This window comes from Entelurus aequoreus, linkage group LG12 (genome assembly GCF_033978785.1).
Source record: "Entelurus aequoreus isolate RoL-2023_Sb linkage group LG12, RoL_Eaeq_v1.1, whole genome shotgun sequence".
Taxonomy (NCBI): domain Eukaryota; kingdom Metazoa; phylum Chordata; class Actinopteri; order Syngnathiformes; family Syngnathidae; genus Entelurus; species Entelurus aequoreus.
In genome coordinates this window covers 51,234,392-51,254,254 of record NC_084742.1, presented here as the reverse complement: position 1 = coordinate 51,254,254, position 19,863 = coordinate 51,234,392, and the positions used below count along the sequence as shown (strand labels likewise).

The 19,863-nt window shown below is 38.4% G+C and overlaps 1 protein-coding gene across 3 annotated transcripts in view; it reads left to right on the top strand.

The window, feature by feature from the left end:
• Positions 1-19,863, top strand: part of afap1 (actin filament associated protein 1) — a 171,209-nt gene that overhangs the window by 131,952 nt on the left and 19,394 nt on the right. For 2 of the 3 annotated variants that reach the window (XM_062066201.1, XM_062066200.1), the window contains exons 10-14: positions 7,717-7,928; positions 11,396-11,541; positions 11,604-11,718; positions 15,459-15,647; positions 15,738-15,867. In XM_062066201.1, the coding sequence (XP_061922185.1) occupies positions 7,717-7,928; positions 11,396-11,541; positions 11,604-11,718; positions 15,459-15,647; positions 15,738-15,867 (792 nt within the window). The remainder of the gene's footprint in view (positions 1-7,716; positions 7,929-11,395; positions 11,542-11,603; positions 11,719-15,458; positions 15,648-15,737; positions 15,868-19,863) is intronic. The other variant, XM_062066202.1, reaches the window with a different exon arrangement.

The window sequence follows — 19,863 nt, the reverse complement described above, 5'->3', positions numbered from 1 at the left end:
CACATGATTGTATAGGCTGCTGGTCCACTAACATTTTCATTAATTACTATTTTTTATGTAATTATTTTTATATTGTTTTACTTTCTTTTTTATTCAAGAAAATGTTTTTTATTTATTTATCTTATTTTATTTTATTTTTTTTAAAAAGGGCCTTATCTTCAACAGACCAGGTTGTCAATGAAATTAGATTTGTTTAAAGGGTTTTTTAAACCAGGCCCAGTCCAGATAATGTCCAAGTCGGACTCAGCAACACACACCTTCATTCATGTACACAGAAAAAAATTAGGGAACACAACAGATTGCATATAATTTATAAACAAAATTACATTTTCAAAATAAGCATTTATGTACAGTCCAGATTATGTCCAGGTCACTCAAATTAGGGAACAGAACAACAGGTATCATATAATCTATAAACATAATTATACTTTCAAAATAAGCCTTTGAGGACTTCTCATCTTTTTTTTAATGTTTTTTGGCATCATTATCGTTTTCAACCATGTAACTTTCTAAAGTTAGAAAATACTGAATAAATGTTTTAAAGAAAGTCATACTAAGTGAATATCTGTTTTTGGCCTTAAAAATAAACATTTTACCGAGTACTATAATTAAATTGACTAAATCATGATTGTCAATGAACTCTCCTAAAATAACAGAAACCACATTAAGCTTCATAAACAAACCAATCCTTAAACAAATTTTTTCAACTTCCACCCAAAACAAAGACACAATATGACAATACCAAAACAAATGCAGGGTGGATTCAGGCTCCTGACAACAAAATCTGCAATCATCTGACTCTGTCATATTCCATAATTTTAACATTTTCCCTGTGGGTAAGAAGTTATAAATAATTTTAATTTGAAAATAACGATGTTGCACATCGATAGTGGTTTTATAGATTAGTTTGAATATGGCATCCAATGGCAACGGGCAGTCAAAAAAGTCCTCCCATTTTCCATTTGTGTTGTATGAGGCAGCCTTCAAAGATTTCTTTATTAAATAAAAATTATATATTTTTCTATTTATTTTAGTTCCTTTTTGCCAACTAGAATTTCTTATTAGAGGTTTACAAACTAATAATTTAGTAGTTCCATCATTAATTATTTGTTTCCATCTTTTCCCAATTACTCCAGTTAGTTGATAAAATGAAAAGCTTGAGCAAGCATCACCATACACAGCTCTAAATTAATCATACTTCATAATTTTACCATTCTCATTGATAATATCATTGACAAAAATGATTCCTCTTTCAAACATATTTTTCCAAAAGAAAGGCTTTCCATCTATTACAATATTAGAGTTCATCCATATTAACTGCTGCAAAATATCGTCTCTTTTTTCTGGCACATAAAATTGAAAACACCACTATGAGTGGATTGTTTCCTTTATGAACCCCGCCATGTTTCCCAGCAGACTCTCTGGGAGGGGATCACTTGTAAAAAAGGATACAATTTCTTTTGATACAGTACATGTTTTTTGTCCAACAGGACATTTGTGTACCACTCAATGTTTAAATACATCTTTGGAGCAATTGATGCTTTTAAAGACAGACACATAGCTTCAAGGTTGAGAAGTTTCAGGCCCCCATATTCATACTCTTTGTACAAAACCTTTCTTTTAATCTTTTCTGGTTTGCCGTTCCAGACAAAATCGAAGACCCTCCGCTCATAAATCTTAAAAAAGTTTTGTGATGGAGCTGGTAATGACAAAAACAAATAAATAAATTGAGGAATAATTAACGAGTTGGCAATAGACATTTTACCATACGATGTTAGGGATTTCCCTTTCCATAATTGCATAATTTTGTCCAGCTTTCTTAGTCGATTATCATAATTTACTGAGCCTAGATTTTCCAGATTTTCTGGGACAACAACACCAAGTATGTTAACTGGTCCATCTGTCCACAAAACAGGCACTTTGCATTCCATTCGAAAGGACGTTCCCTTTAGATTTCCGATCCTTAACATTTTACGTTTATCATTATTAAGCTTAAGGCCAGATTGCTGTGAAAATATGTCCAAAAGATTAAGAAGGTTCCGCAAACAATGAGGAAAAATCTTATCTTTGTGAATCAGCCTTTTCTGACATGAACTTCATCAAGAACAAACACAGAACACGCCTCACTGATGCACATCTGCAAGACTCACTCAGAGTTGCAGTGTCAAGTTACACACCAGAGTACAACACACTAGTTAACAGCATGCAATGCCAGGCTTCCCACTAACTGACAAAGAAACAGATAACAGATTTGGTGTCCAGTTCAAAGTGTGACATGATTTAAAAATTTGAGAGTTTACTTTTGTATTTTACATGAGTTATTATTTGTACAAACATGGTGCAAAGTAATTCATGATTTGTTAAAAAATGTTAGTAGCTAGCTAGTTAAAATGGGATATTGTGATTTCACAAGACTGTCTTAGAAGTGATCATTTGAAAATGTTAAATTTGAAAAATGTGCACTTAGAGAAAATACGAAAATAAAGTGTTGCATATTGATATTTATCTGTTTCTATATATATTTATTGTGAGAAATCATTAAGATGATCAGTGTTTCCACAAAGATAAATATCATTAATTATTAATAATAACAGGGTTAAAGGTAAATTGAGCAAATTGGCTACTTCTGGCAATTTATTTAAGTGTGTATCTAACTGGTAGCCCTTCGCATTAATCAGTACCCAAGAAGTAGCCCTTGGTTTCAAAAAGGTTGGTGACCCCTGGTATATTGTATTCGATTTCATCTAGACCAGGGGTGTCCAAACTTTTTCCACTGAGGGCCGCACACGGAAAAATTAAAGCATGCGGGGGCCATTTTGATATTTTTTATTTTCAAACCATAACAAAATATATAGATTTTTATTTTTTTTTAACAATTAGGGATTCTGGGGCCCGTACAGGGTCTCAGTCATTAAAATGTTAAAAACAAGTCAAATTATTATTGCCTATTATTATATATGCCTTTTCTGTCCAAGAAAACTTATTTTTTTATAGTAAAACTGAAATATGCAGTATTTCCCTCACCGCCCAAAACATTCAGAAAGCAATGTTTGATGTGAAGTAATTGGAGCCCTGAAAAGATCAATAATGCAGGACACCATTGATTTCATTTTCATTATTGTTTTTGATTAATCACAGTGAAAAGATCAATAAAATCCCACTAAATATCATTGTGTTCCAAAAGGTACCCCACTCATAAAGTGATACATTTTTATTATTTGTTTTACTTTCAACACTTAAGTTACGAAATCAACTTCAGATGTATCTGTCGATTTTACGTCTGAACTATTATTTTGTTTGTTTTATGCTCTTTTGTCAAAGAAAACTTGGATGTTTTTATATGGCAACCACACAATATATGCAATATTTTTCCACATAAAACATTTTAATGTGAAATATTTGAAGTAATTGGAGCCTTGAAGATGTCAATAATTCATTATTATTGATTTTTTGTCTTTTTTTTTTTTAGCAATGGCAAAAAAAGGAAAATAAAGATAAACAAAATTTTAAAAAAACAGCCTGCATGGCAGCTTTGTGTTAACATTGCAACTTTTTCTAGTTAAATTTCACCTCATTCCACTTTTTTAATGTTTTTTTTATTTTTGCAATGGCATTTCCAGAATGTGTGGCGGGCCGCTAAACAATTAGCTGCGGGCCGCAAATGGCCCCCGGGCTGCACTTTGGACACCCCTGATCTAGACAGATTTTACCAAAATGTTCTGATGCTGAATCACCATTGTGAACCAATGAGTACCCAACAAAAAAGTTCCTGCGCATCCACTGTTGCTATGGAGCAAGAGACTAAGGACGGCCAAAAAGTCAACAAGTGTTTGTTTTGGATTAGCACTGAGAACGGAAACTCCTGCTGAGGCTTGACAAAGGTGACATGCTTTTGCTATCGCTCTGTGACTTGAAGGAAGAGCTCCAGAAATATCCCTGGAAATTCCTGCGCAGTTTAGACAAAGCAGCAACAGCAATATGTAACAATAAAATAAAAACTCCTTCTTGCTTTAATGGCACAATATTCGTCCTCCCCTGATTGTGAAGTGAATTATATTTTATTTAGCGCTTTTCTCTAGTGACTCAAAGCGCTTTCACATGGTGAAACCCAATATCTAAGTTACATTTAAACCAGTGTGGGTGGCACTGGGAGGAGGTGGGTAAAGTGTCTTGCCCAAGGACACAACGGCAGTGACTAGGATGGCGAAAGCGGGGATCGAACCAGGAACCCTCAAGTTGCTGGCACGGCCACTCTACCAACCGAACTATACCGCCATCCTATATACTATGTCAGCCCTATCTCCTTTTCCGTCTACAGCGCAAAGGCTAGTACCGTATTTTCCGGACTATAAGGCACACTTAAAATCCTTTCATTTTCTCAAAAATGGACAGTACGCCCTATAACCCAGTTTGCCTGATGTATGCATGATTCTGGTTGTGCTTACCGACCTCGAAGCTATTATATTTGGTGCATGGTGTAATGATAAGTGTGACCAGTAGATGGCAGTCACACATAAAAGATACGCCAGTAAACGACACCAAAACTTTAAATGTTCCATTGAGAATATAGAACATTACATACGGCGTTAAAAAATATGTCAAAATGTTTTTGGTACGACTCCGGTGAGCTATGAAGCCGCACCGCTTGATGGATTGTCGGCGCATTTAACATACGAGTATTATTATGGTGTGTGTATAAGGACCGCAAAATGGAACCTATTAGCAGACATTATATGGCGTTTTGTTTCGCAACATTATGCAAAACTAACTTTTCTTACCTTCTGGTATCTGCTGATCTGTATTTGTGATCTGCATAAGTCCAGAAAATTTGCGCGCGTCCGCCATTGTAGTCCGTGACGACGCCGTAGTCGATAAGCTTCTTTTTCTCTCTACCTTCTTGTTATGTGGCATTCATCTTCCGCTGTTGCCATTTCTAATATAAAGTAGCGTTAGGTTCTTGCTTATATCCGTCAGTAGACTAGCTATCAAAGCACTAAAACCTGTAGTGAGTTTACATAATTTACCCATGGAACTTTAGTTATTAGAGGATTCCAGTCGAACGGATTTTCACGGGACACATTTTCGGCGTTGATGTTGCATTTTTGAGCCAAGGATGAGGAGATGCTGCTTCGTTATTGTCAGGTTCAAACACCGATGACAAGGAATTAAACAGAGACAGGATTCAATTTAGCTCATGAGGAGAGCGCGTCGACCTGTACCCTTGTACCCTCGTACAGTGTCGTCCACGCTCTGACGAGGGAGTTCCACGCCTCCTCTTTTACAAACCCCGTTTCCATATGAGTTGGGAAATTGTGTTAGATGTAAATATAAACGGAATACAATGATTTGCAAATCCTTTTCAACTCATATTCAATTGAATGCACTACAAAGACAAGATATTTGATATTCAAACTCATAAACTTTATTTTTTTTTGCAAATAGTAATTAACTTAGAATTTCATGGCTGCAACACGTGCCAAAGTAATTGGGAAAGGGCATGTTCACCACTGTGTTACATGGCCTTTCCTTTTAGATTAGAGCCCTGCCAATCTACATGTGTTTTACAAAATTGTGATCCTTTGTACCACCAGTTATTACTCATAACCCACACATTAAATAGTAGAAATGAAGACAATACAGTTGGACCTCGATTCACGGACCCCTCTATTTGAGAACATTTCGATTTGCGAGTTTTTGGAGCAAGTCAAGTGAGTCTCCATGTGCGAACCATGTCTCTGTGGACGAACGCTTCATTCAGGCACCTGCAGGCAAGAAAGCAGGGAAAACATAGTTGTGGCAGCGGAGCCTTCCACTTTACCTGCTGCACAGGAGGAGTCATGTATCAACACTTCAGCATGTGTGCCTTTTCTTTGTTTTGTTTTTTTGCTTTTTGACAAGTTTTGTCCATTTTGCTAGCTCAAAAATAGACCAGCGTGAAGTTAAAAAAAAAGACTATTAATGGCACTCACAAGCATGCACTGCAAAAAGTCAGTGTTCAAAAACAAGAAAAAAAAATACAAAAATGAGGGGTATTTTATTCGAACTAAGCAAAATTATCTGCCAATAGAACAAGAAAATTTTGCTTGTCAAGGCTTTCCAAAAGAAGTAAAATTAGCTAACTTCAATGAACCCAAAAATACCTTAAAATAAGTATATTCTCACTAATAACAAGTGCACTTTTCTTGGTAGAAAAAAAAAAGATAACCTTTTGCTCAATATGTTGAAAAATATTCTTAAATTAAGTAAATGCTAGTGCCATTATCTTGACATAATGATATGCGCTCGGCATTACATTTACTTATAGTAAAAACTAATTTATTGTTCTTAATGGAAATTCAACAAGGCTTGTTACTCTCGGGGTCTACTAGCCTTCAGGCATATCATATTGTCTAAAAATGCATTTTTCCATCGACAACATGACATCATCGCGCCAAGTGCCTGCTCTTTCAGTCAATTAGTGCGCATATATACAGCCCGGAGCCACGGCCAAAACATTTTTTAATTGTAATTTTGAAGAATTTATTTTAATGTGCATGAACTATTTCTGTTCAAAATTTTTAGAAATGTCACATGTTAAATGTTTAAATATTAACTGTCAGATTACTGTACTGTGCCAACTGTACTACTTTATGAGTACATTTTAAAAAAGTAGTTTCGTACTTGTGAGTGTTGATAACACAGCTTTGCAACAGTTGATATTCTAGTTTCAAGCATGTTTTACTCAATATAGGTCATCAAATCTCAGCTACAAGCTGTAATATCTTACTGAGATCATTTAGGACCAAAACCCTTAAAACAAGTTAAAAGACTCTAACATAAAATCTGCTTAGTGAGAAGAATTATCTTATCAGACAGAAAATAAGCAAATATCACCCTTATTTGAGATATTTAATCTTACTTAGATTTCAGTTTTTGCAGTGTGACCACAGCACAGTAAGTTTTAATTGTGAGGAAGCCAGGCTTTTCTCGGAAAAGAAGCCTCAGCAGAGTTATATCACAGCGGAGGAAAATACACTCTTTCTTATCTTGTGTCAGTGCAGCTCCCTGCTCTTCAATAGCATAATCATAGCATATTCTCCAGTGCAATAACAGTACTGAAATGAAGACTAAAAGGGCATTAATGGGAGCTTTAAAAAAGAAAAAAGAAAAAAATAAGTAACTAAATAGTTACTTTTCACAGTAACGCATTCCTTTTTGGTGTAAGTAACTGAGTTAGTAACTGAGTTACTTTTGAAATAAAGTAACTAGTAACTGTAACTAGTTACTGGTTTTCAGTAACTAACCCAACACTGACTTAAATGTAGAATATATGTATAATATATTTATATTATTCACATGTGAATAATGATGTATAGTATTTATTGTCTATTGTGAGCGAACTGTGGTGCTGAATTTACCCCAGGGATCAATAAAGTACTTTCTATTCTATTCTAAAATCACTCATGCACAGACAAATGCACATGGGGTCACACTCTTCAGCCTTCCCGGTAACGTTTCCCACCTAATTATGTCATAATGAATACAGTTGCTCCTCCTTCTAGTTGTTACTGCCAACTGCCACATAGAAGTGCTAACTTGTCAGCCACTTCTCCGATAGACTCCTTTTGAACACTCCTCGCACATTAATATTTCAAAAGGCAACAGTAATTATGTTATATAATCAACGCAATTGCTCCTCATGGCTGTATTTAATGATGACCACCATGTCCTCCAAAGGATACCTGAACGTGCTGTCCAATAACCGGTGGCGGGAGCGTTGGTGCCGCCTCAAAGACAACCAGCTGCTCCTCCACAAGGACCAGGACGACCTGAAGAGCCACATCGCCTCCTTGCCCCTGCGAGGCTGCGAGGTCATCCCAGGCCTCGACCACAAACACCGCTTTGCTTTCCGCTTGCTCCGCAACGGACAGGAAGTAGCCGTACTAGAGGTATGTATTCTGTATAGTGGTGCAATGATACGTACATTGGTTTTAAGGTTTCATGAATTTTTGCTACAGTAAGGGAACAAAATGTGAAGCATGAAACTGCTGCAGATTTAGCCGTCAATTCTAAGTTTTTGGGGGGTTTTTATGTTGTTTTTTTGTTTGTTTGTTTTCTGCCATTTTTGGCAAAGAAAACTATGTATTTTATGGCAAGATTTTGCATAATATGCAAAATCTTCCACAAAAAAATATTTTTCAAAGTGGAATATTTGATGTGAAGTAATCGGAGCCTTGGATAGGTCAATCATTTATAAAAACATTTATTTTGATTATGTTTTGAGCAATGACAGTTTTAAAGAAAAAAAACAGCTTTGTTAGTCAACATTGCAACTTTTTCTAAATTACATTCACCTGTAAGCTTTTTTTTCCCCACATTTGATATGTTTTTGTTTATTTTAATAGTATTTTTAGGATGTGCCGTGGGCCTATAAAACATTAGCCGCGGGCCACACTTTTGACACCTCTGCTATAGATAATAAAAAATGTAATCTGATAAGTCGATAAAAAGCAGAGCCTGGCGACGCATGCGCGTTTATCATAACGCACAGTCAGCATCTCTGCTTCAGTAAACAATGACGGTGATGATGTCAGCGATGCGAGCGACACTTGCTAACTTGTCAGCCACTTCTCCAAGAGACTCCTTTTGAACACTCCTCGCACATTAAGACTTCAAAAGGCACATATTTGCCCCGTTTGTTGACCTGCAAAGTATGTTTTTGGGGTGGAGTAGTCTGGTCGGGTGCTGGTTAGCTTGAAGCTAACAGCTAGCATGTCTCCATCCTCGAACGATGTTGATCAAGCAGGAGATAAAAGTGAAGTTTCCATGGACTCACAAAGACTCAAACAAGTCATTTACTGGAGACATGGCACAGGATGAAGTTAAAAAGGTTGACTTTACACTGACCTTAGTGTTTACCATGAAGTCTTTCTTTTGACAGCCCCTCGCGGTAAAGTTGTCCGAGTGCAAACTGAGGCAGTATTTGTGATTGATAAAACTTTCGGCTTATCAAAATTTACCACCAATTAAAAAGCAATAAACGGGGACGGAAATTAGACCCGGCAAATATAAACTACTCTCCTACTCTCACCCATGGTCATGAAGTTTGGGTCATGACCAAAAAGAATAAGATCGCGGATACAAGCGGCCGAAATGAGTTTCCTCAGAAGGGTGGCTGGCATCTCCCTTAGAGATAGGGTGAGAAGTTCAGTCCCCCGAAAGAGACTCTGTGGTTCGGGCATCTCGTGCGGATGCCTCACGAGCGTCTCCCTAGGGAGGTCCTCGTTCCACGTCCCACTGGGAGGAGACCCCGCGGTAGGCCAAGGACCAGATGGGGGGGATTACATCTCCTCTCTGGCCTGAGAACGCTTCGGGATTCCCTAGGAGGAAGTTGCTAATGTTGCTCTGGAGAGGGAAGTCTGGGGGTCTCTGCTGGAGCTGTTGTCTCCGCGACCCCATTACGGATAAACGGTTGAAGATGGATGGATGGAAATATAAACTAAACAAAACACAGGCGGAAAGTGATAATCGATAAAAAACAAACAAACAAGCAAACCGGGGTTTTGACCCGAAGAAGGCAGGGTCGGTAAAAAAATAAAATAAAATCTGCGTCCCAGGGACGCGCGAACTACTGGAAATTTGCGTCCTTTCTGATTTCAATGCGTAAAAAGACACAAAGTGCGTTAACGCCAACACTGGATAAGGAACATGTAATAATATTTTGGGGGTGACATACTTCTACTGAGCTTCCCTTTTGTTACAATAAAGACTCTTTTTGACTGTATCTGTAAAGAAGTCATCACGCCACGCGCTCGTCGAGTGCACTTTTAACACAGCGTTGGCATGGTACTTACAGCTTTGGTGAAACTCCCTCTAGTTTATTGACTTGTTGTTTGACTGTTCTGCCATTGTTGTTTTTGTTTCAAAATTCATCCATGGGGCCAGCTTGCTCATCTTGTTCCGTCTTGCCGGTCTGCTATGCTTTTGTCAGCGTCATAACAGAGAGGTGTGGCTTGCCATGATGCGCAAAAAAACTTCCAGCCATCCATTTTGCATGATGGGGTGGTATAGCTCGGTTGGTAGGGCGGCCGTGCCAGCAACTTGAGGTTGCAAGTTCGATCCCCACTTCCACCATCCTAGTCACTGCCGTTGTGTCCTTGGGCAAGACACTTTACCCACCTGCTCCCAGTGCCACCCACACTGGTTTAAATGTAACTTAGATATTGGGTTTCACAATGCCTCATGCTTTGAGTCACTTGAGAAAAAGCGCTATATAAATGTAATTCACTTCACTTCACTAAGTAAACGAGTCAACTCTCTTTTTTGACAGCCCTAAAAATATGGACTATAAACAAGAATATGTACTGTTACAGCTAGAGATGTCCGATAATATCGGCCTGCCGATATAATCGGCCCATAAATGCTTTCAAATCTAATATCGGAAATTATCGTTATCGGTTTCAACCTCCTGTTTTTCCCAGGAGAATCCTGAATTTCAGTGCCCCTCCCAAAAATCTCCCGGGGCAACCATTCTCCCGAATTTCTCCCCATTTCCACCCGGACAACAATATTGGGGGCGTGCCTTAAAGGCACTGCCTTTAGCGTCCTCTACAACCTGTCGTCACGTCCGCTTTTCCTCCATACAAACAGCGTCCAGTCACATAATACTGTATATGCAGCTTTTACACACACATAAGTGAATGCCATGCATACTTGGTCAGCAGCCATACAGGTCACACACTTGAGGGTGGCCGTACAAACAACTTTAACACTGTTACAAATATGCGCCACACTGTGAACCCACACCAAACAAGAATGACAAACACATTTCGGGGGAACATCCGCACCGTAACACAACATAAACACAACAGAACAAATACCCAGAACCCCTTGCAGCACTAACTCTTCAGGGACGCTACAATATACACCCCCCCGCTACCACCAACCCCACCCCACCCCCATCTCCCGAATTCGGAGGTCTCAAGGTTGGCAAGTATGCTCTAGTATATTCTGGACTGAAGCGGTGTGCCTTCATTGTTTTTGTAGCTGTTGTTTTGAGGCATGTTTAAAAAAAAATTAAAAATAATGCCCTTTGTGAAGGTCAAAGTATAGTATTTCCCATAGTTGTAGTGGGTATCAGGATTATCTCAGGGAGAGCATGCCCCAAATTCCAAGCTGCTGTTTTGAGGCATGTTAAAAAAAATAATGCACTTTGTGACTTCAATAATAAATATGGCAGTGCCATGTTGGCATTTTTTTCCATAACTGGAGTTGATTTATTTTGGAAAACCTTGTTTTTGATTGATTGATTGAAACTTGTATTAGTAGATTGCACAGTACAGTACATATTACATGTTACAGCCCTGACTTTGTATATTGGTTTGCTACGCTATCAAGTCTAACATGTTCCTCTCAGGCATCCTCGTCTGAAACTATGGGTCGTTGGCTCGGGGTCCTATTGGCTGAGACCGGCTCCACCACTGACCCGGCCACGTTGCATTACGACTACATCGACGTGGAGACCACCGCTAACGTCATCCAGCTGGCCAAGCAGTCCCTATGGTGGTATACACTCTGTAAACACCACCACATGCTGTCTGTTGCTAACGAAATGTATCTTATAGTTTCACCAGTAAGCGCGCCATCTCCCCTAACCCGTACTTGGACAACCCAGTCAGCAGCTATGCCTGTCCCAGCGGCACGGCTCTGCACTATGATGACGTGCCGATCGACGGAATGGTAAGGAAGGTTCCTCAAGCACGAGCCCTGTTTTCACTTGCTTTCAATTCAACTACGAATGCTACCATGGTATGCTACATACGTAACCATAGATCATTTTTTTATTCCTACTTTATTTCAGCCCTACAACATATCCTACCTCTATATTGTATTGTATATTATTTTAATCTCAACTATGTTTTTTTCCCCTACTAATGTGCAACCTTTGTAGGCTCCCTCATAGGGATATAATGATTACTCGTATTAATGATAAACAGCAGTAAAATTCCTGGCGATTAGTATTGCCGTTTCAAATTTTAATGATTGTAAAATCTGGATTGGTTACCGAATTTTGATAAACTCAGTGACACAGCAGCTTGTGTGCTAATTGCTAGCTACCTTAAACGCTAACATCCGTGGGGTAGTTATTAATGTAATTCCTCATTACAAATGTAATTCCTCATTACAAAAAAACACTCTAAAATCTTTACAAATTAAAACGGAAGAAGATAAATGTAATTAGATAAAAAATGTATGAATAAACAATGAGTGAGTAAATAATTGTTCAAAACATAACTAACCCCGGCCGAGTCATACCAAAGACTATAAAATAGGACCCATTACCTCACTGCTTGGCACTCAGCATTAAGGGTTGGAATTGGGGGTTAAATCACCAAAAATGATTCCCGGGCGCGGCCACCGCCGCTGCCCACTGCTCCCCTCACCTCCCAGGGGGTGATCAAGGGTGATGGGTCAAATGCAGAGAATAATTTTGCCACACCTAGTGTGTGTGTGACAATCATTGATACTTAAACTTTAAACAATAAATACAATTTTCATAAATAAATTGTTGAGTAATTTATAGTTCTCATCATGAGATTATTAGGATTATCTCATTTTTTGATAAGGATCAAAATGTTAATTGAAATTCTTCTTCTTCATACTTTGTAAACACTCTAAGTTTGAAAAGTTTCTTAAACTGGAACACATTAGTACATTGTTTGATTTTTTTGCATAATACATTCTATAATTTAACACCACATACTTATATGTTGAAGGTACATGCAGACAAGTGTTTTAAATAGAGATGTCCGATAATATTGGACTGCCGATATTATCAGCCGATAAATGCTTTAAAATGTGATATCGGAAATTATCTGTATCGTTTCAAAAAGTAAAATGTATGACTTTTTAAAACGTTGCTGTGTACACGGACGTAGGGAGAAGTACAGAGCGCCAATAAACCTTAAAGGCACTGCCTTTGCGTGCCGGCCCAATCACATAATATCTACAGCTTTTCACAAACACAAGTGAATGCAAGTCATACTTGGTCAACAGCCATACAGGTCACACTTAGGGTGACCGTATAAACAACTTTAACACTGTTACAAATATGCGCCACACTGTGAACCCGCACCAAACAAGAATGACAAACACATTTCGGGAGAACATCCGCACTGCAACACAACATAAACACAACAGAACAAATACCCAGAACCCCTTGCAGCACTAACTCTTCTGGGACGCTACAATATACACCCCCCGCTACACCCCAAAAACCCCGCGCCCCACCCCCCAACCCCGCCCACCTCAACCTCCTCATGCTGTCTCAGGGAGAGCATGTCCCAAATTCCAAGCTGCTGTTTTGAGGCATGTTAAAAAAAAATAATGCACTTTGTGACTTCAATAATAAATATGGCAGTGCCATGTTGGCATTTTTTTCCATAACTTGAGTTGATTTATTTTGGAAAACCTTGTTACATTGTTTAATGCATCCAGCGGGGCATCACAACAAAATTAGGCATAATAATGTGTTAATTCCACGACTGTATATATCGGTATCGGTTGATATCGGAATCGGTAATTAAGAGTTGGACAATATCGGAATATCGGATATTGGTAAAAAAGCCATTATCGGACATTTCTAGTTTTAAATTACATTTTTCACTAAAGTTGTATTTCTCCTCTTTTGTTGAGAAGAATTATTGTACAGTTTTGGGTAGCAGATTATTATATATATATATATATATATATATATATATATATATATATATATATATATATATATATATATATATATATATATATATATATATATATATATATATATATATATATATATATATGTGTGTGTATATATACTTGCAGTGTGTATATAAAATATATTAGGGGTGTGGGAAAAAATCGATTCTAATTCGAATCGCGATACGTTGTGCAATTCAGAATCGATTCTCCTTTTTTAAAAATCGATAATTTTTTTATTACTTTTTTTTTTTTTTTTAATTAATCAATCCAACAAAACAATACACAGCAATACCATAACAATGGAATCTAATTCCAAAACCAAACCCGACCCAGCAACACTCAGAACTGCAATAAACAGAGCAATTGAGAGGAGACACAAACACGACACAGAACAAACCAAAAGTAGTGAAACAAAAATGAATATTATCAACAACAGTATCAATATTAGTTACAATTTCAACATAGCAGTGATTAAAAATCTCTCATTGACATTATCATTAGACATTTATAAAAAAATAAAATAAAATAAAAAAGAACAATAGTGTCAGAGTGGCTTACACTTGCATTGCATCTCATAAGCTTGACAACACACTGTGTCCAATATTTTCACAAAGATAAAATAAGTCATATTTTTGGTTCATTTAATAGTTAAAACAAATTTACATTATTGCAATCAGTTGATAAAACATTGTCCTTTACAATTATAAAAGCTTTTTACAAAAATCTACTACTCTGCTTGCATGTCAGCAGACTGGGGTAGATCCTGCTGAAATCCTATGTATTGAATGAATAGAGAATCCTTTTGAATCGGGAAAAAATTGTTCTGAATCGAGAATCATGTTGAATTGGGAAAAAAAATCGATTTTGAATCGAATCGTGACCCCAAGGATCGATATTGAATCGAATCGTGGGACACCCAAAGATTCACAGCCCTAAAATATATACTTGCAGTGTGTATATTGTACATATTACATATTGTTATGAAGGTGTTTGTTCCTACATTATATATGTACTTGCCGTGTGTATATTGTACTTATTACATATTGTTATGAAGGTGTCTGTTACTACATTATGTATATACTTGCTGTGTGTATATAAATAATTGATGGAGGGTTTTGAAGTTGTTTTAAAGGCTTTGAAGGCTACAACGGGGACTCCTTGCAAGCATTTTTTTTATCATCATCAGAATCCTAGAAATAAAAACACGTGTGTTCTCGTTTCGCAAGGTGGAGCTCCCCTTTAAGTATACTTACCGTAATCATTTATCATATTGTATATTGTTTTCATCCCTACCGTGCTTCATCCTAAACTATATGTACCTACGTACATTACCTACGTAACCATATATCAGTTCCAATCCTACTACGTATCCTTTCTACCTTTTTTTTGTGCCACTTTAGAGGTGCATATGTCCTGAAAATGCCTGAATTGAATGTCAATTGGCATAAACAATGCATTACACTACTAGTATGATTTTTCAACAATTCCAAAGCTTTTTTACTGAATTTTTATACAATAATTTTGTTTTGTTCTAAATTTTTGTACACTTAATTTTAAGCACATAATGTTTTTCAATGTAATTGTCAGCAAATTTGAACACAAATGAACCTCCACAAATCTCTATTTGTAAATACTAACCACTCATTGCTTGTCACAATTTAGCGCAACTAACATCTTATTGCTTCTTACATTTTTGCTGCGTCTTTTCTTCTTCCTTTTCGTCTCCTGACATGCAGTCGTCCAGTCCCAGCACAGGAGAGTGCCTGCTACAAGAACCACTGTACGAGAACGCGGTCTCAAAAAGGCCCTCTTCTCTCGCCCATTCTTCTTCTACCACCAAAACTGCTATAAGTCACTACCAAACACCTGTTTCTAACGTCTCCTCTAAGATTCTAACTCATACTAAAATGCAACCTGTTACTAAGGTGACTAAAATACCCTGACTGGGCCACAAATAATGCTAGATTAGTTGTTTTTTTATCAGTTTGTATTGACTAAAACTGTCTTCCAATTAGCTGAAGGGGAAAAAAGGAACCACGTCCAACAGCTCAGCATCCAAACAAAAGGCTGATCCAAAAAATCTGCAAAAGAAGAACGGACTTACCGACGTGAATGGGACTGCATCTCTAAAACGCAACACCTCAAGTAAGGAACAATACATTAGATGTAAGAAACTGAATACATTTTTCTGATCATATATTAAAAATATTAGGGGTATAAGACGCAACAGAGGTAAAAGCCATTTTCACTACAGAATGTTGACACAAAAATTCTGGCTTTACGTTTTGGACCAAAGATTGGAGGACATCCTATCGTTAGTCATTTCTGACGACAAAACTGGCTTCGTTAAGAATCGGTGCTCCTGTTTTGCTGGCTGTTACCATCTTGTACCTCCTGTCCAGTGGAACCACTGAGTGTGTCCTCGCCCTAGACACAAAGAAAGTGTTGATTGGACAGAATTTATTCACGATTCTATCTACATTTGACTATCGCCTGGATAAAACTACGATATGTAAACCTTCAGTCCTCACCAACTCGCAGACATCACAACCCTTTATTTGGCACCGAGGAACCAGACAACGTTTCCCTCTCAGCCCCTTACTGTTCGACTTAGCCATGGAACCTTTGGCGAATGTGTTCTGCAGCTGCGGAAGTATTATTGGTACATGGAGGAATAGAGTGGAACACAAAGTGGCTCCATATGCAGATGACTTTTTGAGTTTTATTTAATATCCAGATACTTAACTACCCACCTTGTCATCCTTACTAAACCATTTTGGACATTTTTCGGGCTATAAATTACATTTTAATAAATCTGAAATGTTTCCTGTCAACAAATGTTCCTTTCAATATTGTGGAAAACAAATTTAATTATTTGGGCTTATAGTTGCAAGAAAGAATATATATATTTTCAAAGAAAAGTTCCTTACTCAATTAATCCAAACATAGAAGTGTATGATACAGTGGTCACTTTGATTGGTTCAATCAATTCAATTAAAATGACTTTTCGTCCGAAATATTTGTACATTTATAAATCTGTCCCAATTTTCATTCCAAAGTTTTTCATCGCTACGCTAGATTCTGTTATATATTTGTATACAAACCCCAAAACCAGTGAAATTGGCACGTTGCGTAAATGGTAAATAAAAACAGAATACAATGATTTGCAAATCCTTTTCAACTTATATTCAATTGAATAGACTGCAAAGACAAGCTACTTAACGTTCGAACTGGAAAACTTTGTTATTTTTTGCAAATATTAGCTCATTTGGAATTTGATGCCTGCAACAAGCTGGCACAAGTGGCAAAAAAGACTGAGAAGGTTGAGGAATGCTCATCAAACACTTATTTGGAACATCCCACAGGTGAACAGGCTAATTGGGAACAGGTGGGTGCCATGATTGGGTATAAAAGCAGCTTCCATGAAATGCTCAGTCATTCACAAACAAGGATGGGGCGAGGGTCAACACTTTGTCAACAAATGCATGAGCAAATTGTCCAACAGTTTAAGAACAACATTTCTCAACAAGCTCTTGCAAGGAATTTAGGGATTTCACCATCTACGGTCTGTAACATCATCAAAAGGTTCAGAGAATCTGGAGAAATCACTGCACGTAACATTGAATGCCCGTGACCTTGGATCCCTCAGGCGGTACTGCATCAAAAAGTGACATCAGTGTGTAAAGGATATCACCACATGGGCTCAGGAACACTTCAGAAAACCAATGTCAGTAACTACAGTTTGTCGCTACATCTGTAAGTGCAAGTTAACATTCTACTATGCAAAGCGAAAGCCATTTATCAACAACACCCAGAAACGCCGCCGACTTCGCTGGGCCCGAGCTCATCAAAAATGAACTTATGCAAAGTGTAAAAGTGTTCTGTGGTCTGACGAGTCCACATTTCAAATTGTTTTTGGAAACTGTGAACGTCGTGTCCTCCGGAACAAAGAAGAAAAGAACCATCCGGATTGTTCTAGGGCGCAAAGTTCAAAAGCCAGCATCTGTGATGGTATGGGGGTGTATTAGTGCCCATGGCATGGGTAACTTACACATCTGTGAAGGCACCATTAATGCTGAAAGGTACATACAGGTTTTGCAGCAACATATGTTGCCAACCAAGCAACGTTACCATGGACGTCCCTGCTTATTTCAGCTAGACAATGCCAAGCCACGTGCTACAACAACTTGGCTTTGTAGTAAAAGAGTGCGGGTACTAGACTGGCCTGCCTGTAGTCCAGACCTGTCTCCCACTGAAAATGCGTGGCACACTATGAAGCCTAAAATACGACAATGGAGACCCCGGACTGTTGAACAACTTAAACTGTACATCAAGCAAGAATGGGAAAAAATTACACCTGAAAAGCTTCAAAAATTGGTCTCCTCAGTTCCCAAATGTTTACTGAGTGTTGTTAAAAGGAAAGGCCATGTAACACAGTGGTAAAAATGCCCCTGTGCCAACTTTTTTGCAATGTGTTGCTGCCATTAAATTGTAAGTTAATGAATATTTGCAAAAAAAATGTAGTTTCTCAGTTCGAACATTAATATCTTGTCTTTGCAGTCTAGTCGATCCCAGGCAAGGTTTTCTGTAGTGTGCTGCTCCAACGCCTAAAATACGAGGTAGATAACATCTTAAGGGAAGAGCAAGCCGGCTTCCGAAAGGGAAGGTCCTGCGTGGAACAGATCTTCACTCTTCGCAACATTATAGAACAGTGCCAAGAACTCCAGACACCCCTCATCATCAATTACATCGATTTCAAAAAAGCCTTCGACAGCATCCATCGGGAATCACTGTGGCAGATCCTCCAGCTATACGGTATACCATCAAAGTACGTCAACATCTTCAGAGCCCTGTACCACAACTCCACCTGTGGAGTGAAAACCACCAACAGCACAACCGACGACTTTGACATTGTGACCGGGGTAAGACAGGGTTGCATCTTGTCTCCCTTACTGTTCATCATTGTCATAGACTTTGTCATGAGGAAGTCTGTCGTCGGAGCAAACCTCGGCATTAAGTGGAGAGGGGGCAGACTGGCAGATATGGACTTTGCGGACGACTTGGCTCTGCTTAGCCATTCCTACGCTGCACTCCAAAAATTGACCAACAATCTGCATGAGCAAGGGGAAAAAGTCGGCCTACGTATAAGCCAAGAGAAGACCAAGGCCATGACCGTCGCACAAGACCAAAACGTTCCACTGCTCACCGTAGGCGAACAAGGCATAGAGTACGTTGAGAACTTCACGTATCTTGGAAGCAACATCTCAAACATTGGAGACGCAGAAAAGGATGTACAGACTAGAATCGGAAAAGCTGCAGGAGTCTTCCAACGCCTCCGGAACATCTGGTCATCAAAATCTATCAGTACGTCCACAAAGCTGCGCCTCTATATGTCAGTGGTCATCCCTACAGTGACCTATGCCTGTGAGACGTGGATGAAGACATCAAGCATTACTAACAAGCTGGATGTCTTCCACCGACGGTGCCTCAGATACATCTTGAGGATCTCATGGAGAGACCACATCACCAATGAAGAGGTGATGAGAAGGGCAGGGGTAGCACCATTGTCTGACATAGTCTCTGACATGAGAAGGAGAATGGCTGGACACGTACTCCGACTGCCAAGAGAGAGACCGGCAAGTGTGGCAATGGACTGGGTGCCAGAAGGGGGAAAGAGGAAGAGAGGACGGCCAAAGAAGACGTGGAGACAAACAGCCAAGGAAGACCTGAGAGAGATGGGAGTCAGCTGGCATGGAGCAAGAAGGGTCAAGAAGTGACCGGAACAAATGGAGGGGACTCGTCGCCCAATGTTCCAACAGGAATGGGAGGAACTAAGTCTAAGTCTAAGCAGTCTATTCAATTGAATTGGAAAGTTGAAAAGGATTTGCAAATCATTGTATCCTGTTTTTATTTACGAATTACACAACGTGCCAACTTCACTGGTTTTGGGATTTGTACATGAAAGCTTCCAGGGATTGTGAATCACATAAAAAAAATATAAGGAAAAGTGAAAGCATCACTTTCACAATATGGCTCTAATTGGACAGACCTTCAACAACTTAATGGTAGACAAAATAAATTAACGATGAAATTACATAATTAGTTTCATTTATTTAAGCAGTGCAAATTCTGGTTTATAAG